General features: G+C 33.3%; 3 protein-coding genes across 3 annotated transcripts; 2 read left to right on the forward strand and 1 right to left on the reverse strand.

Annotated features, from left to right (window-relative positions):
- Window positions 1–12,490: 12,490 nt before the first annotated feature.
- Window positions 12,491–15,866, forward strand: LOC111897883 (uncharacterized). Its single transcript, XM_023893829.3, has 8 exons — window positions 12,491–13,156; window positions 13,928–14,074; window positions 14,161–14,643; window positions 14,716–14,856; window positions 14,948–15,151; window positions 15,238–15,330; window positions 15,408–15,519; window positions 15,594–15,866. The coding sequence occupies exons 1-8, from the start codon at window positions 12,668–12,670 to the stop codon at window positions 15,635–15,637; spliced, it is 1,713 nt and encodes a 570-aa protein (XP_023749597.1). The 5' UTR covers window positions 12,491–12,667; the 3' UTR covers window positions 15,638–15,866.
- A 430-nt stretch (window positions 15,867–16,296) lies between these two features.
- On the forward strand, window positions 16,297–19,225 carry LOC111897884 (CDK5RAP3-like protein). Its single transcript, XM_023893830.3, has 9 exons — window positions 16,297–16,483; window positions 16,597–16,731; window positions 17,055–17,149; window positions 17,256–17,350; window positions 17,463–17,751; window positions 17,831–18,337; window positions 18,424–18,632; window positions 18,704–18,836; window positions 18,951–19,225. The coding sequence occupies exons 1-9, from the start codon at window positions 16,423–16,425 to the stop codon at window positions 19,077–19,079; spliced, it is 1,653 nt and encodes a 550-aa protein (XP_023749598.1). The 5' UTR covers window positions 16,297–16,422; the 3' UTR covers window positions 19,080–19,225.
- A 2,476-nt stretch (window positions 19,226–21,701) lies between these two features.
- On the reverse strand, window positions 21,702–23,722 carry LOC111897881 (uncharacterized). Its single transcript, XM_023893826.3, has 2 exons — window positions 23,320–23,722; window positions 21,702–22,333 (listed from the first exon to the last, which is right to left on the reverse strand). The coding sequence occupies exon 2, from the start codon at window positions 22,289–22,291 to the stop codon at window positions 21,893–21,895; it is 399 nt and encodes a 132-aa protein (XP_023749594.1). The 5' UTR covers window positions 22,292–22,333; window positions 23,320–23,722; the 3' UTR covers window positions 21,702–21,892.
- Window positions 23,723–24,884: the final 1,162 nt, after the last annotated feature.

The following is a 24,884-nucleotide window of genomic DNA, read 5'->3' on the forward strand; positions in this document are numbered from 1 at the left end:
TAAACGTAATAATCATGCTCCCACTAACATGATGATTATCAGCATAACACTTATGCTCCCACTAGCTCTGACATATTTCCAGAAATTTGCTGGACTTCTGAAATTTAGATTCATACACCCTTTCTTAGATAGCTCACATGTGTGTCTAAACAATTTTCAGGACTATGAAAAGGGATGTCGTAGTCATAGTCTCAATTGCTTAGGCATTTGCCATTTCTCACAAGTCCATGTTAGTGTGCCGGTTAACCACACGCGCTCCACTAACGACTTTTTGAAAATGCAAAATAACACAATTGATATCTACGTAAAATCTACTTAGTGAAAGCGTTTCCTCACCATCATTTTCATGAATCGGAGAGAAACCTTATGACACTTAGATTTTATAGTGTATGAGTTCCTATCCATGTGAATTTGTCAAAACCATAATCACAAGATAAGATTAGTGACAAATTCAGCCTTACATGGATTAAACTTGTTCAATTTTAGTTTCTTGTCACCTTGGTAGCACAAGGCCCACCAATGCTTCCAAGTTGAACTCTGATAACTCACATGCAAATTCAACTTATTTGAAGTAGGTACAAAAATAAGAATTACGATAGGTTGCAAACCTTAAGTCGTGTGCTAGTGATAAATTACAGGTTTTACTCTTGATTAAATCTTGAAACTCTTTCAGGATCGTTAAGGCTCCCACTGTCCCCTTGACATATAAGTTTCCCCAGTCAATAACCATTCCTTGACAAAACAAATATTCATAGGACAATGCGGATTCTTATCAAGACTAACACTTCACACAATTGGTCTTAGTTGGTCTTTGTCTCATCCAAGACATCACAACTTACCAATCTCAAATGTACAAGAGTAGAAAACATTTTACTCTTACATTTGATAAGTGTTTTAAATCTTCCTTTATGTCACTCAAAGTTACAATCTTGGAGTATGACTCTAAGAATTGTTTTGGAACGAAGTATGACTCATCTTCTTGATTTTAACCAATCCAACAATTCAGGACCTCTCTTCTTAGCCATAACAATGCACTAAGACGTCCTTAGAGTACAAATTTGTGATATGGTTTCATAATCATTAAGATGATCATGAAATATGATACTAAAGTACTCTCCCATCCTTTCAGATTTGAGAAACTTTTATCTTTCTGCCTAATTTGATTCTTCTCATTTGTTTTGTCATACATTGTAACCTTTCCAATGTTATAGAATTATACTTAACCTTATAAGTATAATCATATTTACTAATCTTTAGTAAATCATAACAAATCAATCTTTGTGGTGGACCTTGACCAGCGCACACCCAGTGTACCTAATTCCTTAGTCCTTCAATTGACTCATATATACATGTGATCAAAGAATTAGTCTTAATTTTCAAAGATGAAAATTCTCATTCATCATACAATACAACTTGTATGATTCCAAGTTTCCGTCAAATTGAAAATTGGGTGATGAAAAACTTTCTTCATTTGGTAAATTCAGACACTACCACAAATGAAAAAGTCAAATCCACTTTCCAATATTGCTATTACTGGAAACATATAAGCAACAATTTTCCACAGATGCCATTGTAAGGATATTTTTAAAATAAATAAAATTAAAAGCCTTTTTTTCTTTTATTTTAAAACTTTGCGGAAAAACTTATCCTTACAATCCACATGAAAACCTTGTTGTTATCTATTCATAAGCAATATATTATAACTCTTAAGCAACAGCTCAAAATTCTGATTACCGAACCATGCGATCGAAACCCACCTTCGCAATCAGAATCAACATATACTTACTTTAAGCTTCCTATTTGATTCTTAAAACATCAGCATGTGACCCATTCACATTATGTAATAAGAATCTCCAAATAGGAACTTAATAGAGTTAGACAGTGAACTTTACCCGAAGTAGAGTCAAACCTCTTGACTTGATCAACCTTATGACCTTTCAGGCGAACAGGGCAGCTTCGCAACCAATGCCCCTTCCTTTGGCAACAAAACACATGGACCCTTTGGTAATGGCACATGAGACTATCTCAGACTTAGCCTTTCTCTTTACCATTTGGTCAACCGAGTTGACTATGGCCGATCCCTTTCCATTGGGAAGAGAAATCCTTTTCTAGATATCCAATGCTACCATTGTCAATGTCCATGTAGACTTGGGAAGTTGTTCTTTTAATCAAATTTGCTTTACTAGTGTTCTGAATCATTGCTGATTCCACAACACCAAGCAAAAAAGATAACATCATTAAGGGTCATGTCATAGTCTGCCTTATAGTAGTCCCAAAGAGACTCACTATGTTACTAAGAAAGTGATTGAACATCCAACTTTCACAAGACTTTGACACCCAACTCTCCCGGTTTGTCAATATGTGACTTTATCTCCAAGATGTGAGCACACATAGACTATGCTTTCCAATATGGATTGAGTGACTTTAAACTTTTCAAGAACTTGTGGGTGAGGGAGAATAATTGGAGGAGGTGGAGGAAGTGAAACATGATGTTGAGGGACACCATCTTCAAGAGATTTGGGAAGATCATAGTTGTCTGAACCAGACATCTATAATGGGAGAAAATCAAGTTAGTTGATTCAAAGTCCTTAATATAACACCCAATATGAAATATTAAGGCTAGGACCCAACACAATATTTTATAATTTGGAAGAGGGATGCCGTAATCCAAGCTATAAAATATTTGAAGGTAGGCGAATGACGATTCACCAATTTCCACCATGAAAAACGAAATAATTTATTAGGTTTTAATTGGATTTGAAATTCCTGGATCTTTTGAGATTCATTGAACTTTTCAATGGCATGTTTCAATCTCGAGTGTGCCCTCTCAAATTTTGTGATTGGGATGCCGAGGATCACAAAACAAGGTGTGAATAACCATAACAATTCACTTAGTACCCTTAATATTATCACCTAATCAATGTGCCGGTTAACCACACACGTTCCATTGATCTATGACAAACATTAAGTCACCCTTCGTGATCCTTACTAGTCCAAGTTAGTGTGCCGGTTAACCACACACGCTCCACCAACGACTTGGTAAGGTACAAAGTGTGAATTCCATGGGCTAGCACCAAATTCACATTTTTCCTAAAGTAACTAAGATTGGGAATTAAATAAAAAAATATTTAGTTACTTTATAATAATCATTATACTTTTAATGAGAATTTAAAGTCATTGTCCTACCCGTTCGGCTAACGACCCTCCACTGATCAAGCAAGCGGTGGGTGAGAGTGGACACCCATTAAGTCGCCATTTTATAGGCAACAACCTTATACCCACCTTATAGACCGGCTTCGTGAATGAGGCCTACTAACGGTAAAACGACTTGTTCTTATACATATATATAATAATTAACCATTAATCTTATAAATAGTATAAGGGTAGAATTTTAACTTTTAAAACTTCTAGGGTATGGAATTAAAGTTTGTGTGAGACTTTACAAATTCCAAACCTTGAGGGAAAGTTTTGAACAATTCATAAACTTTTGGATATTCATAACTTATGAGTTTTAATTAAGTGTTTTAAAGCTTTTAATGAAGAGTCTCTTGGAAATCCATAACTTGAGGACAAGTTATGAAGTCCATAAAATCATTTATGGGAAAAACTCTTCAAGAAAATCTAACCTACAACTTCTTAAAAACATTTAAAAGAAAAACTCTTGGAATTCCATAACTTGAGGACAAATTAAGAATTCCATTAAAACACATTAAGATCAAGAATTAACTAACAAACAATTTGCAAATAATTCCTATGATCTAACAAAACTCATATGAACATGAACATCCACTATCCAAAACTTTTCATTTCATAACTTATGAATTAAAGGTTCATAAAAAATGAAGACTCTTCATTTTATGTAACTTATGTGTTTAATGTGTGTTAAAGAAAAGTGACCTTTGGATATCCATAACTTGAGGACAAATTATGGACTCCATTAAAACACATAAATGACCAAGAATTAATTCTAAACAATTCAGCAAATAATTCCTATCATCTTCTAAATTCATAAGAACATGAACATGATCATCAAAATTTCAAGAATTATATGAACACATAAAATCATGGAATTTTGATATATGCTATTGTAAATGGATTAGAATAACCATTACACCAACTAAAACAAGTTTTAAAACACCAAAACAGTTTAGGGTAATATTTCTAGTCCATTTCCAGCAGCAAAAGTCGAAATTCTGTTTTTTTTATTATTATTTTGCATCAAGTATCAAACAAGCAAGCCTAGGCTCTGATACCACTGTTGGGTTTTGAGCAATCTAAAACTTCCTAAGTGTGCATGCAACCCTAATAAACCTTGGATCTATTTTTGTCTAAATACATGCAAAATAATAACTTTCCAAGGTTCATAACCTATCTAACATGGGGTACTTTTAAACATAAAAGAATTAGATGAGATTACATACCTTTTGATGATGAGTTTGATTCCTAAGGAGTTTGAGAGCCAAGCACCAATAGTGTGAATGCCTCAAATGGAATCACAAATCACCACAAACTCTTGGAAAACTTTGAGAGAGTGTATACACACTTATAAAATCGGCCACACACAAACACACATACTCTAGTGACACTAGTGTCTATTTCATGCAACATAAGCATGCTTATATAGTGTACATGATTAGGGTGAAACCCTAATAACCCATGACCTTTCCTTTTCCAAGGATCCATGGGTTAAAAGCTCCATGGATCATCCATGGACTTCCATACAAGCCTAGCCCATTAACAAATGAGTGTTAGCCCACACTATATAAAACCAATAGCCCACAATCTAATTAGTCTTCCTTTTAATCTCTAAATTAATTCATAATTAATTTAAGACTAAGACTAATTAAATAACATGACTTCATATTAATATATTATAACTTATAATATATTAATAAACATATGTGTATAACTCTCATAAAATTATCCATAAATAGTTCGGGTGAAGTGCAACCCAAATGGACCATGCCGGGTCGGGTCAAGTATGTACCAAATAAGTTATGGACTTAGACACCTTATCCAACACCTCCACCAGTCAAGCAAGCGGTAGGTGTGAGTGTACACCCATTAAGCGCCATTTTATAGGCAGCAACCTTATACCCACCTTATAGACTGGCTTCGTGAATGAGGCCTACTAACGGTAAGACTAGCATTTTAAGTTATACATATATATATATATATATATATATATATATATATATATATATATATATATATATATATATTAAGCTTGTAAAGATATATAATAGTATAGGGTTGAATTTTAAACTTGTAAAATTCTAAGGGTTTGAAATTTAAATTATTCAAAATTAAACTTTTAATCACAAAATTCAAATTTCAAAACTTGAGGGCAAGTTTTGAACTTTTCAAAACATAAGGGATCAAATAACAACTAATTTAAATTAAAAAATTAATTTCATAATTATCTATATTTGACCTAATCTTATTTTAGTCATTAGATAATTACCAAATAATTTTAAATAATCCATATGTATCATATAAACAACCAATATTCAAAAGATTTGAAATTATCTATTGTTTTGGCAAGGATAATCATTCAATTAAGACAAAATTCAGATTTTAACTTCAAAAAACGATTTAGGCATCAAATCCAAGTCAAAACAGCAACCAAATCCCAAAGTACCCTCTGTCTGACGCTCAAACTCATCGAGTCAGCTCTGAACTCACCGAGTAGGGGCCAACTCGTCGAGTCCAGATACTGAATCGCCGAGTTGAGTCGGGCAGAGGCAAAAAACTCGATTTTCTGCAAGTAAAACAGTTAAGCATCACATACAATTGAAACCAATCAAGTCTCTCATACTACTAATGGGTTTTATGCATAAGAAACATTCCTATGTGTTCATACAAACCCTAATGCATGGATCTAGGTTTCTCTATTGTACATGCTTTGATTCCAAGACTTACAAACCTAGATCTATCATATATACTTTGAGATTATCATGAAGAAAGCAGATCTAAGTGGTTTACCTCTTTCAAGTAGCTTGAATCCTTGTAATCTTCTTGATCTTGAGCATAGAGTCACAAATGTAACTCCTCTAATGGTTCACAAACCCCACAAGCAAGAAGGCAATATGAGAGAGGGTGAGAGAGGTGCTGAAATAAATCTAGGGTTCTCTTATAATCAAGTGGTGGCCGGTTTCCATAGCCTAGGGGTCTTATTTATACTGCTGGCTGCTAGGGTTTCAGCCTAAACCCTAATGGACAGCTTAATCACCAAGCAGCCCACAGAACCTTCTAGATTAGGGCCCTTGGACGAAAATATGATGGATCCCCATCAAAATTTCGTTTCCCTTTAGTCCATTAGGTTCTCCAGCCTAAAACTCAACTATCATGCATTTGACAGTTTATACCCCTTTATTTAATTAATCTCTTTTAGTCACCAAATTAATTCCTAATTAATTTATGACTAATATATTATTCTTTAATATATTATTCTTATAATATATTAATAAACCATAATATTCTCTCTTTCTCCTTAAATTAATTTGTCAAGTTGCTTTGGAGAAGGCAACCCAAAAGGACCATGCACAACCGGGTCAAGTACATACCAAATATAGTTACGGGCTTAGACACTATTCCAACAAAAATATCACTTCATAAGACATTGGGTAGAAGAAGGACTCCTCGTAGTAAAGAGGGTATCGCCAGAGGAGAACCCAGGAGATCCCCTTACGAAGGGACTGAGTAGGGTTAAGCACTTACAACATGCGAGGAGCATTGGGCTGAAAGAAAATATTAGTTTTAATGATTAGATACCCGTTTTAGAAACTTGTAATAGTTAAAATGTAATTGACATTTGATGATTAAATAAAAGGAGTTTTATTTATGAGTAAAGTTACTATATTGTGTTAATTGTTTACTATTGTTTCATTTTGCATGCTTTGACTCTAGAATAATAATATTATTCAAACTATCCACAGTCGATCATACTTTGGAAGTAGGTATTAAGGCGAGATTGTCATGAATTTGGCTTGTAGATTTTCTAAAGTGTTTAGACATATCAAAAATTTGCTACAACATTCATGAGTGCTCTTGAAATAAGATTTGAGTATTGGATTAAACCCACACTCACATAAATCACTTCATGGAATTTATCACGAGTGATTGTGAGACGCTAATATTTTATAGTCTTCAAACCAAGATATATGAGTTGTTGACTACAAGTTGGTTGTGCATTGATAGTACGAAAACGCATCAGTAACTTGATGTTATAAAACATGCCGTTGTGTATGATTTAACGAGTAGTTAGTACAAGCATATAAGTCAAAGTTTATCCGTTCCTTTTAATTCTTGGAGGATTGAAAGCGATATCTTGGGCCCCTCGATGATTTTGTCTTGACTTATGTGTTGGGCCCAATCAGGATTCAGTTGATGTGTTCAGTTAAGTCCTGTGTCAAGCAAATCGGAAATTGGTAAACAAACTGCCGGACAATAAGTATGACTATGTTCCATGTATTTGTCCGCATGATATCTTGAAGAACAAAGGATTATATGCTCCCTTATCTAAAGGACACGTTAGAGTTTGACAGCGGCTTTTGAGAGCTACGATTGCTAATGCGTTTTACTTATAGTTATAGTTATTAGGCTTATCCAAGTGGAAGATTTTTGGATTAAGTGTCTAAGTCCATAACTATAATAGGTATGTACTTAACTTGATAGTAGCATGGTCCTTTTGGTTTGCCTTCATCAGAACAATCTGATAGGATGGATATTTGAGAAAGAGGTTATTTGTGATTTATTAATATATTATAAGTATAATATATTAATGGAGAAATCATATTATTTAATTATTATTGACCAATAATTAATTTGGAATTAATTTACTGATCAAAAGAGACTGATTAAATTAACGGGGACTGATTATGTGTATCAGTGATACATATGGTTTGGGCTATTGATCAATGATGGGCTAAGTTTATGTGAGAGTCCATGAAGAGTTAGTCCATATGTGTTATTGGATCATAATCCTAAGTGTATGGATTAGGGTTTACAAGTGACCCTTGGAATTCTACACTATATATATGTAACCCTTAGCCCAAAATTGGTACACACAAGTATTCTAGAAAGAGTATAGCTAAGTTTAGGTGCCTAGAAGCTCTCTCTCATTGACCTCCAATTGTTGGTGGTGTTTGTGACTTATTAGAGACATCACACTTAAGGTGCTAAGCTCTTGAAATGCCAAATTCAGCAAGCTACAACTAGAGGTAATCTTCTAATAAATCTTATGATTCATATATCAAGTTGTATGCTAGATAGGCTTCATGCTTTGGAAATTTGAAATTTGCATGTATAACTAGAGAAAACTTAGATCCAAAGCATAAGGGTTGTATGTGCACCATAGGGATGTTATAGTGCTAAAAACCCATTAGAGACAAGAATAGGAAGTAAGGCCAAACCAAACATTCTCAGGTTATAAAATATTAGTTATGTACAACTATGATGTATACAATAAGCAACTACAGTAATGGTGTCAATTACATATAAAAAAGAAACCTAGGCTGTCAGGCATCATATAATCATGCAATTCTATCATGAAATTCCTGAAGATCCCTAGCCTATCATTAGCATGTTGTTATAACATATCACAATATTAAATAACAGTGTGGTAATTTGGGGTCTACTTACTAGTTCCGATTGATTGTACACATCGCATCCTCAATTATTTTGAAAGCAATTTGAAAATCATTTTTTAAACATCTTTTCCCTTAGTTTGAGACCGGATTCACACGAGTGTTCCTCCAACTCAGTCAAACCAATGCTCTGATACCAACTTATAACACTCATAAAAATCACAAGAAATTTAAACTTTTTAAACCAACCCAAATTCATAAATTGTTTACAATCAGTGTTTTCAAAACATTTTCAAACATCAGAGTCTTCCAAAATCATAAGTCATAAACAAGAGGATGTGTACGATTATGCCTTCGTCTTCCCGCAGTCATCCGAAGTACCTGAAACATAACCCAAAACTGTAAGCTAGCGTTTAGTGAGTTCTCCCAAAGTACCAACACATAAGCAGATAATATATACAATAACATCATGCACTGGGTCCACAACTAAAAGACTGCATTAACCCTGAGCCCACAACATAAGTTTGGCTTGACCTCGGGGCCCACAACTTATGTCTGGCTTGCTCCATAACCGAATAAGTCATCAGACCGATTTACACTTAAGCCCTCAATACGAGTCTGGCATACCACCCGGTCCTTAGCTTGTATCTAGAATGGTCTTGAGCCCTCAGTATGAGTTTGGTATGCCATACCTGACCCTCAACTCATAACTGGAATGCTCCAGGGTTTTTTGGCTACCGCACGATGCAGTACGACCTCAACCCAACACAATATGTCGACATATAACAAATAACAACATATAAATACAAACATGCAGACATAATCATATGTAGTCCTACATATTTACCAGACTAGGATATCGACAACTAGCATAATCATGCGTATCTATTCCATACTCAACATATCAGCGATCAACATGATATCAAACTAATGGCCTGACCTTGGTGCTTTCGACCCGTAAGTACAGTGAGGAAGAACTCACCTCACAGCCTGAACAGCAGCTGATGAGGTCCCGACTCCGAATCTCAGCTCTAACTATCCCAAATGATCAATCACAATCAAAATCCAAAAATAACCAAAATACCCGTAGGCCAAACTTGGTAAAAGTGAAAGTCAAATTGGTCAAACCAACCGAGTCAACCCAAACGAGTCAATCCAGCCGAGTCAGCTCAGAATGAGTACGTGGGGCGTACTCCGAAGGTATGCTGGGCGTACTCGCATGTTGACCACCACCAGGGTGGTTGACCTTGTATGCTGGGCGTACTCCAAGTACGTGAGGTGTACTCCCAGAAGCTCCAAAACTCATTAAGTGCTTAATAGATTAAGCACTCACATCTATTTTTCAGATCCATGGCTAAAATACCCTCTAAAGTCATAAAGTTTCCAACTTTATGACTTTTCATGTCCATTAAGAGTTTAACTCAACTTCTTAATCCATTAAGATCTTCTAAATGATGCATGGAACAAAAACCAACCATTTGAAACCCATTTTTATGACTCAAGACCCCTCCAAGGGTCTGAAAGGACAACTTAATAGGTCAAGAACATGCTTTGTTCACAAAACACCACATTTGGGACAAAAGAACCTAAAACCAAGCCCAAAACAAGATCTACAAGAAATTACACGAAGTCCAGAACTTGATATCTTAAAATGGTGCCAAAAGTTGGTGTGATATTGGATCCAGAGAGCTTCACTCCTTCAAGGTGATATCCTCTTCCTTCCTTCTTCTTCAAAAGCAGAAAACACACACACTCAAGCTTAGAAATGCTTCACAAGAGGGATTAGGGTTGCAAAAACGTTTCAAGAGGGTGGAGGCTGATGAGGTGAGGGAAAATGTGGCTACAATGGGGTTTAAATATGAGCCAAACCCTAAAAACCAGGGTTTGCATTCCTGACACGTACGCCCTGCGTACCTATGTACGCCCCGCGTACACACATACGCATGGCGTACTCCCTAACCTTTCCAAATTACGAAAATGCCACTAGGGCTTCCATTGTACACTTATTTTCTACTTATGGACCAAAATGCAATATAATTAAATTATAAGGTTAAAATTTGAAATACTTTATCATCGGGATGTTACACTCCAAATTCTCAAAGTTAGGCAACACAAGTTGCCTCATTTTTAAAGCAATTAAAATTTTTTCTTTCTAAAAGAAAAGTTCATAGGTAAAGTGAGAAAAGTTTTGAAATTCGTCGGTCATCCAAAGCTCATCTAGAGCTAATAGCGATAAGAACAAGCATGAAGCTACTTCAAATGATGCTTGTTATAACTATGACGAAACTGACCACTTTGCTAAAAACTGCAAATATAAGTGGTTTGGATCCAATGCAGACTTTTATGGAGCCAAATATAAAAGACAAACAACCTAATCATTATATACTTATAAAAGAAACATTTTTCCTTTCACCACATTCATTTAAAACTCCCATTCATTTTTCCTTTCACCACATTCATTTGAAACTCCCATGACTTTTGAATTTATTTCTAATAATGATTATAAGTTAGTTAATAAGGTTAAATAAATATAAAATCTAAAGTGTTTTTAACTTTTAACATATCATACTTATTTTATTAGGTCTAATATATTGTTGTTTGAACAACTTGTATAAAATACTAAAATTGTTAATTTAAATATAACCTTACAGGATCAACTTAAATATAAATTTTAATTCAACTTAAGCAACCAAAAAAATATTTTGTAAATAGTTAAAAGTGATAAATTGTAGTGACTTTCTGATGATGATTATAAGTTGGATAATAAGGTTAAATAAGTATCAAACATAAAGTGTAATCATAAATAAACTAAATTTTAATATTAAAATAATATTTTTACTTCTACTTATAAACTTATGTCTTTAATTTTTAACACATTATACATAATTTATTATATTTAATATGTTGTTGTATGTAAACAATTATCAGTTTAAAACTACAATTTTTGAAAGGTTTGGACAAAATACTTGAAATTTTAATTTAAATATAATATTACAGGGTCAACTTCAATATAAATTTCAGTTCCACTTGAAAAACCTAAAGAATATTTTGTGAATAGTTAAAAGTGATAAATTATAATGCTAAATGCAAAATTTAAATTGTAATATCAATTTAACTAAAATACTATTTCCTAAGGATATTTTTATAATCGTTAAAAGTTTTCAAATAAGTAGCTTAAAATAACTTATAATAACAATAGTTAAAAATAACTCTATATAAATGATTATATTGTTACCTTTAAAATAAAATAAAATTGTTTAATGTTTTAAATAATTGCAATGAGAGAAATTAAAAAGTTAAACAAATAAATTTTAAAAAATTAATTAACAATAACAAAAACTATAAATAACATTAAACCATATATTATATTTAATTTTATTAATGAGCAACTTGCGGGTAGATGTCATTCAAAAGATTAAAATTATGCAATTTTAATAGATGTATATATTATCATATAATTTAAAATAATCAGTATATTATATCAACGTGGTATACGAATTATTATATCAAATTTGACAACATTATTGTTTTATTTAAAAAAACATATATTTGTAAAAATGCCAGCTATATAATTGCTTCTGCACAACGCGCGGACATTCGCCTAGTACTCCATAAAATAGCACAACCAAAGTTCTTTATTTAAAAATGCTTGCAAATTCGTTTGTTTATAAGACTTAGGTGGGAGTTTCAGAACTTACGAAAAGTTTGAATACACAAGCGAATTCATGACGAAAATTAATGAGTTTTTCTTGTTAAGAAATCCGGTGAATTCCTTTATTTTTTTTTTCTCAATTTAAATGGTTATTTTGTAAAAATATATTTTTATATTTAATATTATTTACACGACATAACATAAAAGAGGTTCTGAATTTGGCCAAGATTTTAAAACACCCTATTTTCAATGATCCATCGTTAATCAATAACCATCAAAAAGTCTCCCATTTTGACCTCCTACCAATTTGCTATTTGCCACATACCAACCCTTGTGATCCTTCCTTGCCCCTCTTCACTCACACACCCTTCGAATCCTCTTACAAATTCATCACCAAGATCCAATTCCCCCCGATTCCTCCACCACCATGGCAGACACAACAGCACCACCGGGGCAACCCTCAACACCATCACAACCATCTGTATACATACACCCCCGACGGGAGCCCTTCGAGCATGGCCTCATCCCTTTACCGAAACTCATTTTCACCGATGGTTCACAAACCCTAACCTCCCTCCGTGACAAATTGCTACAATTTCCTTCTACCAACAATCAACACCATCGAATTAACTCCGCCGTTGTTTCTGAATCCCTACAGATCTCCCCCGAACACGCCCGCCTTGTCCTTGACATAATTGCGTCCGTTCTTCACTCTGATTCGGACCCGCTCGTTTCCGCGAAACCGGATGAGGTTGATGCCGTTGGTGTCAATGTGTATGATCTGATCATTTTCTTGTATATACAGTCGTACAAGCGGTTGCTTCCTAGAGGACATAAGGATTCTGCTGCGGTTGCGGATGTTTGGCCATCTACTTCGGCTTTTGATGGCTTTTTATCGGCGCTTACGCCGTTACAGGTGATTTAATTGATTTTTTTTTCTGGTTTATATATTAGTTATAAACTGCCAATTTCGTGTATCTCCATTCTATCCTGTTAAGATACTGCTTGTCCGTGAAATAATGCTCTAGATGTGATAAAATTTAAAGCTATAATTTGGAATTTAAAGCGAAGGAACATAATGTATTTATTCTATAGATATTATCTGCTTTAGTTTTTTTTAACAACATTAAGCTACCTTATAACATGATAACATACATGCTTTATGGCAAGTTAAAATTGGTTTGCCACTTCATAAGACTCCTAGAAATTGTAACCAGTGGTTGGGTCTTTGAAAATTGTTCAAGATGCTCCATTATTGCCCCAATTTTTCTAGAACTGATTAAGTGAGTACCTTTCTATGTGATGAAGTTTATCAGAGAATTAATTTGATATAAAGAAGCTTCAAGTTCATAGTTATTGCACCACATTTCTGAAAACATGTCCTTACCAGAATGATGTCTGTCAGGAAACTAAATATGCATAATGCATCTTGCAATCCTAAAATTGAAGAAGTGTGCCTCCATTTTTGGTTGTACTACTAGACTACTAGTAGACAGCAGTATTTATTTTTTCCTTGTATTAATATCAAGATAGAAGCAATCAATTCATATAAATAATTAACACAATGTTGAGGTGGTTGGAGCTATTTTATGAAATTCCAACAAACCTACATACTCAAGTGATTATGTATGCAACAGCAACACTGACATAATCAATTAATCATCAATCATCATGTTTCAATGATCAGCTTGTTCGCAGCAATAGCAGGAGGTCAATGCCATCACAAGCTGATGAAGAAGCTCATCAGTTAAATTACTTACAGAAACATTTAGGCAACATAATCTCTCTTCTGTCTGACTCTGTTGAAGGTGAAGGCGAAGGAGAAGATTCAATGGTCTGTGAATCATTCTACCCAAACACACCTCATCTTCTTACTCTATTAACATTCTGCAAAATCTTATCTTGCTTCAAAGTTTGCAGGTTTTGTCAATGGAGAAATTTGAGCATCTTGGGTTCCTTCTCTACTTTGGTGAAAAAGGATTTGAGAAGCTTCCCTTGAGCCAAAACGCGCCTTTTTTTGCAAACTCAGATCCTGATATGCCAGCTGCCCCTGTTCCTGCATCTCAAGTTCATGATTGGATTCTACAAAACATTTCTGATGCTTTAGAGCGTATCTCTGAAAGAGCTGCTGCTAAAGAGAATGGTCAAACCAGTCCCTCTGACCAAGATGTTCTCATGACTGATGCCTCACCTAACTTCAAGTCATCCACAAGTGCTAAAGGTCCAAGTTTTATAGAGGGAATTTCCAAACAATCATATGTAAAACAAGCTTCTGAAATCAATGGATCTTTTGTCAAGGTTGTAAATTGCCATGAATCTGTTATCTATGTCTTGGCTCCTTTGAAATATGCCACCATATATGGTTGCTCTGATGCCACTATAGTTCTTGGCCCTGTTGGAAAGGTATGTTTTTGTTTTTTAAAACTCGGTGCACAAGGGTAGTCTTGTAATTTCATCTTTAATTTTTTTTGTCAGGCTGTAAGAATTGAACACTGTGAGAGAGTTCATGTGATTTCAGCAGCAAAACGAATCTGTATTGCTAATTGTCGTGAATGTGTATTCTTTTTGGGAGTAAATCAACAACCACTTATTGTTGGTGACAACCATAAACTACAGGTATAAGCAATGTACTTTATCTTTTATTTTTAATACAAACTTACATTCTACTATGGGTATATAAGTAAATTTCTATATTTTTTTTGTACAGGTGGCACCATACAATACTTTTTATCCACAATTAGAAGAACACATGAAGGAAGTTGGAATTGAGGCGACTCCCAACAGATGGGGTGAGCCTGTTGCATTGGGCCTGATTGATCCACATGATTCTCTCTCTCATCCTGCTGGTGGGTCCGATTGTCAAGCTGAGTCAGCAACTCATTTAGACCCTGATCAGTTCACAAATTTCTTGGTAAAATCATTTGTAATTTCTTTATAATTCTGGTTTAAGGTTTAAGGTTTAAGGTTTAAGGTTTAGGGGTTTGTTTGTTGTTACAGATACCAAACTGGTTAGAAGGTCAAGCATCTGGACCTACAAAAGATAATCCGTTTCCACTGCCGGATGTTTATATGACATGTCAGCGAAGAAATGTATGTTCATGATCCTAGAAATGTTTATGTATCACTTTGAATTTAATTTTTTTTTTATTAATGTTTTGATTTTATAGGAAAATAATTTGGTGGAGGTTAAGCAGATACTGAGAGAAGCACCACTGGAAGATAGCAGAAAGAAAGAGTTATCAAATGCGCTTCATGTGTACTTTAAGGATTGGTTATATGGTAATAATGAATAATAATGATGATATAAAAAGTTATTAAAAATGATTTTTAATTTTGACATTTTGTTATTGCAGCCTCGGGGAATATTAGACAGCTATATTGTCTGCAAGGTGAGTAGTAGGGGAAGGAAGGGTGAAATTAGTTTGTAATGAAGCTAAGCCCTAAGGACATAAAGCCCTAAATTGGGCAACGTGGTTTTGAAGTTTCTAACTGGGCAATCTACTATTGCCATTTCTGTTGCAGAATCAAGATTGTTTTTTTCTTTTCTTTTTTTTAAAGGTGTAGTTTTCTTTGTAATATTTTGGTAACTCATGAATAGAAGAATAAAAAATCAATATTTTGTCGTATGTCTAGAGCTCTCTTTCTAGCTTTGGTTTGTGGTGTTTCAAAATATAATTCGCTCATCTTAGTTTACAAATGTGAAATTTATTGACATTTTTGGTTATCAAAGATAAAGTACACTTTTGGTTTTGTTAGGCTGGAAGATGATTTGAAAATCTGCATGAAAATAGTAAATTTAAAGTCTTGTAAAAAATAGTGTGTTTGAAAAAAGAATGTAAATTTTAGAAACATGATGATACACGAAATTAACATAAAAGTTGATAAAACAAATTAAAGAGTGAAATTAAATTGGATAAAAGACGAGCTTACGAAAATATTCGGATTAGCACCTTTAGACCCACCGACCCGAAACCGAAACTATCCAAATGTTTTTTCAAGTATACCCAAATCAGAAGCATTTGATCCGGGTAGAAATAATTCTTTGACATTTATGGAAACGGAAAAAACAAATAGAAGTAAAATAAAAATAGCACAAGCCTCCGGCTCCGGCGTTACAAATCTGATACAGAACCACTTGCACTGAGACAAGAGCGTCAGCCTGCGGAATTCAATTCCAAAAAAATGCAGAATCGAGACGACGTTCGGAACCTGCCGATCGACATCGCTTTCGCCCGTCTTGGTGGTACGCATCCCTCTATCTCTACCCCTCACCTCAACTGAATTGTATGATCTATTTCCATTTCCTCTTCCTTTTTGCTGGTTGATTGATTTGCCAATTTGACTGTGTCTGTGAAGAATGGCTGGTTGATCGGAAGAGAATACCATCGGATTGGAGAAAACGTGTTGCAGTAGTCAAAGCCAAGATTTCTGCCGCCTTTCAGTCTCTTCCTAAAGACGTTGATCCTTTCTTCCAAACCCTAGACCTAGATGGTTAGCTCACTGTTTCCTATCACCGATCAAATTAAGTAATCTCCTTGCTAACGTTAATTGATTGAATTGTGTAGATTGGTTAGTCCATAGGCCCTAACTACATCTGTTCCACAAGTGAAAAGATATTGATTTAGCTTTTACTTATCTCAAGTTGTTTAAATGAACTTTTGTGTTGCCATACTTTGGTAAAGATTATGGTGTTTCTGGAGAATCATTTTCACCAACTTAGAGCCAACCGATTACATCCCATCTTTCATAAGTCATAATAGCCTGAACTCTGTTACTTGCTCTTTCATAGGAAAATAATGTTATTTTGTTGCTAGGGATTGGATACTTGGAAGCTAAGAAAATATATGATATACTTCTGAAATCAACTCCAGAAAGCCGCAACATTTTTGGCAGGCTTTCAGGTGATGCTGTAAGACCCAACCAAACAATCTCTCTTTTTTATAAATTTTCTCAAACAAATTGTTAAAAGAATCTATCTTACTGTATTTCATTTTTTCATTTCCAACCTTGGTAAGGGTGCTTGGGAAGCAATTGTCCATGCTTTTGAGAAGGATCATATCTACCTTGGGGAGGCTGCTCAAATCATGGTCCAAAATGTAAATTATGAGATGTATGTTCTCACATGATCATCATCTAAGTTAAAGAAAAACAAATCATACAATTCACATGTCTAATTTTCATACTTTTTATCATTACTGATTCACATTCGTTCTTATTTAAAGCCCATATCAGAAAAAGCTTGTACAAAGGACCCAACAACAACTTGCTGAGCTAGAACGAAAGGAAGCTGATATCAAAAGGAATGCTGCTCTCTCAGCTGCTAAGTATGCTGAAGCCTGCCATGAGTTAGGATTGCAGGGAATCAATGTGAAGCTGGAACTACTAGAAACTGCAACAACTTCATTGCCTGACACATTTAGCAAAATGCTTCAAGTTTTGAACAGTGATTCCATTTCACAAGCAATTGAATTCTATTCCAATTTTGTTAAAGATGCTCACACAGAAAAGGACGTAAGTTCATATCAAATTTCATTCATTTTCTGGTTTATACTTTATAGCATTTAACAAAAGTTAACTGTTTCATTGACAGAAAGTTGCAGAGACTGTATTGCCAAATCTAAGGGACATCATTAACAACCCTCCACCTCTTGAAGTTTCTGCAGCTTCTGAAGTGTTGGCTTCTGTTAATGCTCAAACAAACCCTAACAATGAGATGAGTTTTGAAGGTGAGGCTGCAGGTGATAGTATTGATTGGGATATTACTTTGGATAGCTCACAGATTGATTGGGATATTGGGACTGTGGAGGATTCGGGTGATGGATTTGGTGCCTATGAAATTGTTGATGCCAGTGAGATTCCGGGAAGTTCTTTAAAAGATGGAATGGAATCTGATGAGACTAATAAAGAAAAAATGGTCTCAGAAATCTCTTGGGATATTGGTGTTGAGAATCTTGAAGATGAATCAACTCAAAATAGTGCCTTGATAGATGTAATGCCATCAGGGATGAATGTTTTAAATCAAAGTCAAGGGATCAAAGACAGGAGTCAGCTTCTGGAGACAGAGTACAGGAGTAGGATTCTTGATGATCTGTTTGAGGTATTATATATTTATATTAACTTGCTCTTTTTCTTTATTATTTTTTCTAACATTAAGTGTTGAGTAAATTACATTTTTGGTGTCAGATTAAAGCGTTTCTGAATCAAAGAATCATGGAATTAACAAATACAGAGACATTGTCATTACAACATCAAGTTCAAGCAGTGGCTCCATTTGTGTTACAGCAGTACACTTCTGATGCTATCCAGTCAATGTTATCAGATGTCTCTTCAGCCATTTCTTTGCTCACAAATAAGAAAACAAGGGACCTCATTATGATTCTCAACTCTAAAAGGTTCGGACTTTACATAAATTTTATTTAAAAGTATACATAGTTTTGAGTTTTCACCATTGGTCAACTTTCAGATTTCTTGAAAGATTAGTGAGTACGCTTGAAGAAAAAAAGCATCATGAAGCGAAATTGAAAGAGGGGTTAAAAGATTTAGCTATCAAGCGCATGGAACTTCAAAATTCATTGTCCTCAGTTTGGCCTAAGCAAGTGAGTTTAAAGAAAAATGTTTAACTCTATATATTATTATGAATTATGAATTATGAATTATGAAATGTGTTTTGATAAAATATGGTGTGTGTGTGTGTGTGTGTTTAACTGCAGGAAGCAGCAGTTGCAAAAACCAGGGAGTTGAAGAAGGTTTGTGAGACTACACTTTCATCCATGTTTGATGGAAGGCCTGTAAAGATTATTGGAGAGATCAACAGCATGTTGAGTATCGCGGGTGCTTGAAATGATATAATATTTATCGTCATGTTCTTAAAATAGTTAAAGACTTAAGACACACAGTTTTTACTTTTTATAGGTAAATTCTATTTAGAATGCATCATCGAATTTCATTATGAATGTTATGTGTTCAAAGTTTAAAGTTCAAACCAGTCTCATTTGTTGTTGGCATTAGGCCCGATTAAATGATTTGGGTCCGTGACAGGCCCATAGCTGGAAGCCTGGTTTCGATCCAAGAAAGCCTGACCAGTTATATTGGTTTGGGAATTTTGATCTTTTCTTAATTTTGTCAAGTCCGTTGTAAAATAACCTTTTTGCGAAGGGACCAAAATTGTTAAAACCAATATACTTAAGAGACTATTTCTGACAAATCTAAGTAAAAAAGAAATACACATTTTGTAAATCATATATCAAACGTATATTGATCTTATATATAACAAATAACAAAATGTATAAAAAAGATAAGCACTACAATGTTTAGTAACATGAAAAATACTAAAATATCTATTATAACATTTGTATTAAAAAAGATCTATATACAAAGAATAACAAAAAGTATGAAAATTAAATACTACAACTTTTAATAACATAAAACAATTATTATAAAATTTATATTAATTCTTCATATTTGAATCACAAATTTTTTCAAACACATGAATGTTTTTAACAGCAAAACTTTACAAAAGGCATTAGTGGTTACTAATTAATAATCATAAGTTAAAGGCTCTTGAGTTATAAGTAATAAATATACATAAATTAGAAAACTTTTGAGTTGTATTGAGAGTTTCAAATGAATGTGGTGCTTGAAAATATGTATTTTATTATTATTATTATTATTATTATTATTATTATTATTGTTATTATTATCTAAATAATTGGTTTTGATGCATTTTAATCCCTTCAATTCTTAAATATAAAGATATTTAATTTTAATTTTATAACATACATAAGTGGATATATACGTAATACGTGAAACAAACCATATATAATATATATTTTCGTAAATATCATATGTAATTATTATCGTAATAAGATGGAAAAAACACTTTCATATAAAGAAAATATCAAGATAAGACAATCCTAATTACATATCTAATGTTAAAAATGATGTTATCTTTTAAATACTGTAATGTAAATACGTTGTTAAGGATAACCTAACCAAAAAAATAATAGAAACTAAACATAATTTAATAGAAACATACAATGAAATAAATAAGACAATTGGATGATTGAATATATAAATAAAAATATTATATACATATACATTTACACCCAAATAAAAAAACTCACATTCGTTTAACCATAGAAACTTGATGACAATTCTTCACTAATCTACAATCAATTTTTTTTTTCTTGACAAAGACGAATCATAAAGTTGTTTCAAGCAAAACATTAATATTTGTAGACTCACTTTCAAGATTAGTAATACACACATATCATATATAAAGATCACATGAGAACCTAAATATAAAGAAAGAATAGAAAAACTTCGTTTGCGTTGGTTGAAAGAAATAATTATATTACAATTACCATAAATGCGACAAAACTCATTTCTCAAACTCTTGGTATTTGGATCGTAAACACTTGAACTACATGAAAGTTTTTTATGAGAAATATTACTAATATTTGAATCATACACTTAAACTACATGAAAACTTTTTGAATCACAATACTTTCAACCGACGAATTTTTGTTAGAAAAATGTACTAATATAGCTACATATATAATGAGAGAGAATGCAAAATATTACCGGAAATTTATAAATAAAAGGTTATTTAAGTAGAAGCCGTGGGCGGTTAATTCTTAAAAATGGTACATAAAAATAAAATTGCAAATTTGGTGTAAAATGGTTATTTGCAGGATTTTACTGCAAAAGGCTTAATGGTAACTTGTTAAGGGACCTTCTTGATGGATTTTAAAACCATAAGGACCGACCACATCAATTATTTAGAACCTGAATCAAAAGTACATATATATCCGTGGACCAAAATTATACTTTACTCTAATAATAATTAAAATTATTATTAAACCGATGGTAAATTTGTAATTCTACCATGGGTAAACAACATAAACTTAACACCATTTACGTGAAGGACGAAATACACAACAAACTAAAGTATCAAAGATCGTACGATTTAAAAAAAAAATAGAGACTAAACTTTCATATTACCCTAAATTACATGACGATTTATGTAATCTACTTTCTACTCTTTATAATATAAAGTACAATACAATATGAACATACAAGATCTTACATGAGACAAAGTATCAAGTAGTGGTACCTTGTCTAGTAAAAAATAGTATAATATTACTTTTTAATAATAAACCAAATTCATATCTCACCGAAAATGTGTATAGTGTTTGATAACTTTGAGCAACTAGCTATTTTGGAATAATGTGAAGAAAAGGCATTACGATTTTTGATTTTGGATTATATCCCATGATTTACTAAACTTCCAAAACTTCTAGTGTAGCTTGAAAATCAGTTTCTTTACTAGATACAAAGATTATATCTCCACCCAAAACAAAATTTACATTTCACAAAACTCACATAACTATCCTTGTACATGTTTACATTTTGTTAGAACAACAAGAGTCGATAGATCTCTACAAAAAAGACGTATACGATTTTTCCAAAACTTGGTTGATATTATTATAAACCTTGTTCAAAAATTCTCAATATAAATCAAAGTCTATAGCAAAAAGACATATATATATCTAAGCATTACAAAAGTTAATTGATAAAATACGACAAGAAAATAAGCCTTTATGATATAATAATCCGAAACCGAAACCGAAACCAAAACCAAAACCCCTCATCAGCTTTTGAGCGCCACCCAACTGCAAACTTGACATGCACTGACACCAACTTCTGCCGCCCTGCGTGGCTTGTTTTTCCGCCTGCTTCCATTATGTCTAAACCCCACAGATTTTGTTAACACATCACCATTTTCTTCATCTTTCACCATTTCCATGCTTTCTTCTTCAGTCTCTAGAGATTGTTTCTTTCTCTTGCTTCCATTCTCCAATGAAGATTCCACTTTTGTGTCTTTGTTTTCATAATCCATCTTTTCAGCTTCTTCTTCTTCTTCATTATTTTCTTTCTGTGCTTTTGTTGGTCTTCCTCTTCGCTTAACTGGCAACTTTTCTTCTTCCCCACTTCCGTCCTCACGAGCCATGATTGAACTTTTCTTTGCTTTTCCCCTTCCTCTACCCATTTTACAAACACTCAAAATAATCCAACTTGTTTCTCGTGATTTCTGCAACAAAAATATGTAGAAGATGACATCCGTTAGAAACTAGAAAATATAAATGACAGGACAGATAATCTTGTACTGCGTTTGACATGCATTGTACTGAAATTAATGTCAACCTGACAAAAATAGCCTTAGAAAGTTTGTCCAGAATAGTGTAACAAAGGTAGACTAAATGATAATAAACTAACATCATGAAAGTACAACTTATGTGACAAGTGACAAGTATATATATCGGACTCTTTATTGGATTTCATCATAAAGTCCCAGATCTTGTACCTTTTTTTTTTGAGAAGTATGACAAGCATCAATAACACAAAAATTACTTCTTGAAATCAAGAAATCATTGTAAAAAGGTGACAACAAGGATCAAGGACAAATCTTTAGAAGGACATTCATCATAAAAGTACAAATCTTGATGTTCTTCATTCTAAACCTTTGCCATAGTTAGAACAACTATTAGAGAACTAAAACTGAGTCGGCCCAGTGGCTAGACTCGAGTGGTCATCTGCATCCCTTGACTGGATTCGGGAAATTTAAGGTCAACAAAGATTCAACCAAGTCTATAAGCAAATGCTAGCTCTTCCTTAGAAAAGTCAAACATTTGATTGATGAAAAATGAGCTTTGAAATTGATGAGAACTTTATTTAGTGTTACTTTAAACTGTAAGGAATTTATTAGACCAAGAACATTTTGGAGATAAGAAACACAAACAAATCTAAGTCAAATCTTAGTACGAGAAGTCTTAAGTTTGAATCTTTTCGAGTAAAAATTTGATTGTCATCGGTATCATTAAATCCCCATGAAACTATCAAGATTATCACAACTGTAACAGCTAAAATCAAACAAAACGGAACTGGATTTAACCTAAACACTCCACTTTTAATCAATTAAAACGACACAATCAAAGCGACATCAAAAACATAAAAGATTGAATCTTTAATCAATCTAAGAACATAACAGAAGATAAGAAGGAAAGAGAGAACACATACCAGATGGAGATGAAACGATATGAAACCACCACCATTTGAATCTTTGAACAGACTACCATTTCTGAAATACGATTTGATTGTATGATTGATTAAAGCAACATACAAAATCCCATAAAAAAGATGATGGGTTTGCTATGAGGAAGATTTTTTGATGTAGAGAAATGAAGGGTATGTGATAAGTTATGTTTTGCGTCAAAGATTAAATGGTCCGATCTGAATATGAAGAACTGGGGAATCAGATCAGAAAAGAATCGAAAAAGATTGAAGATTTAAGAAATGAATCAAGGGTTGTAGGGGGTTTTATCTGCCATTAAGGATTTGAAAGAGAGATAAGAAGCAAAGATAGAAAGGAGGTGTGAGGGAGTTAATAGAAGAAGTGAAGAGAAAGAAGGAAATGTGGGCGTAGAGTAGAAATATAGTAGAAAAATAAACGTATTGCTTTTCTATCTTTCAACATAAATATTTAATTAATATAAAATTGAAAAGCTATAAAAGCTATTAATATTTTATTGTGATTATTAATAAGCAAAATAACTCCGGGTCAAACTGTTAGCAAAAGTAGATGAAATCACTGAATTTTTTTTAGGACATGCACTTGCATTCCTCAAAAAATTGATTGGTTTTGTTAGAAAATACGTAAATAATAATAATAATAATAATAATAATAATAATAATAATAATAATATTATTATTATTATTATTATTATTATTATTATTATTATTATTATTATTACGGATAATTTTTGACATTTTGTATCAAATTATAATCTAAAAATTGTGATTTCGACCTTATTGTTTTGAGTTCATGAAGTCGAATTTAAGATAATTCAAGAAAGACAAATCTGGATTTCATGCAAAAACTCGAAATCAAAACACATAATACCTTTGTTTTCATCTAATTTTCTAGGAGACAACTTTATAGAGTAACTTTATGCAGAGAAGATGTTACTTTGCAAAAACTAAAAACATGAATTTATACAAAGATAAATAGTTATTTTTGGTTATTTGGCCGCAAAAAGCTGTATTTGTTAGAAACATACACAATGATTAGGTTTTGGAGGGAAAGTAACAAATGGATACATACACCATCAATGGATCTACCCCTTGAAACCCTAGCAAGGGCGTTGTTCTTGAACCTCCGTGTTCCCGAGGTCACTTTAGCATATTCGTGCGTACACTCCGCACCTCCAAACTCATATTGTAGCTAAAGTTAAACTCTGCTTGTCTCGAGTTAATTCCAATTATACTAAATGACTAACACTAAAATTACCAATATGTTTTGGAATATAACCTTTAGACTACGGTAAGTAGACACGGCCTCCTTGACCCTCTCAATGGGTTGGTTCGGGGTCAATAACACATTCATGCATGCATTCTAACCCTTTAGGGGGGACATAGTCATGACAAAAAGAGCGGAAGGTACCCTTGGTACCTCCAAGTTACCATTATCTTCTCATTGGGTTGGGAGAGTTGTGAATGGTCTGATGATTTTGTGGTTTTACTAACCCATTTCTTTCTCTATCTACTATTTCTTTCTTTCTCTCTCTCTCTCTCTCTCTCTCTCT

Source organism: Lactuca sativa, chromosome 5, assembly GCF_002870075.4.
Source record: "Lactuca sativa cultivar Salinas chromosome 5, Lsat_Salinas_v11, whole genome shotgun sequence".
NCBI lineage: Eukaryota > Viridiplantae > Streptophyta > Magnoliopsida > Asterales > Asteraceae > Lactuca > Lactuca sativa.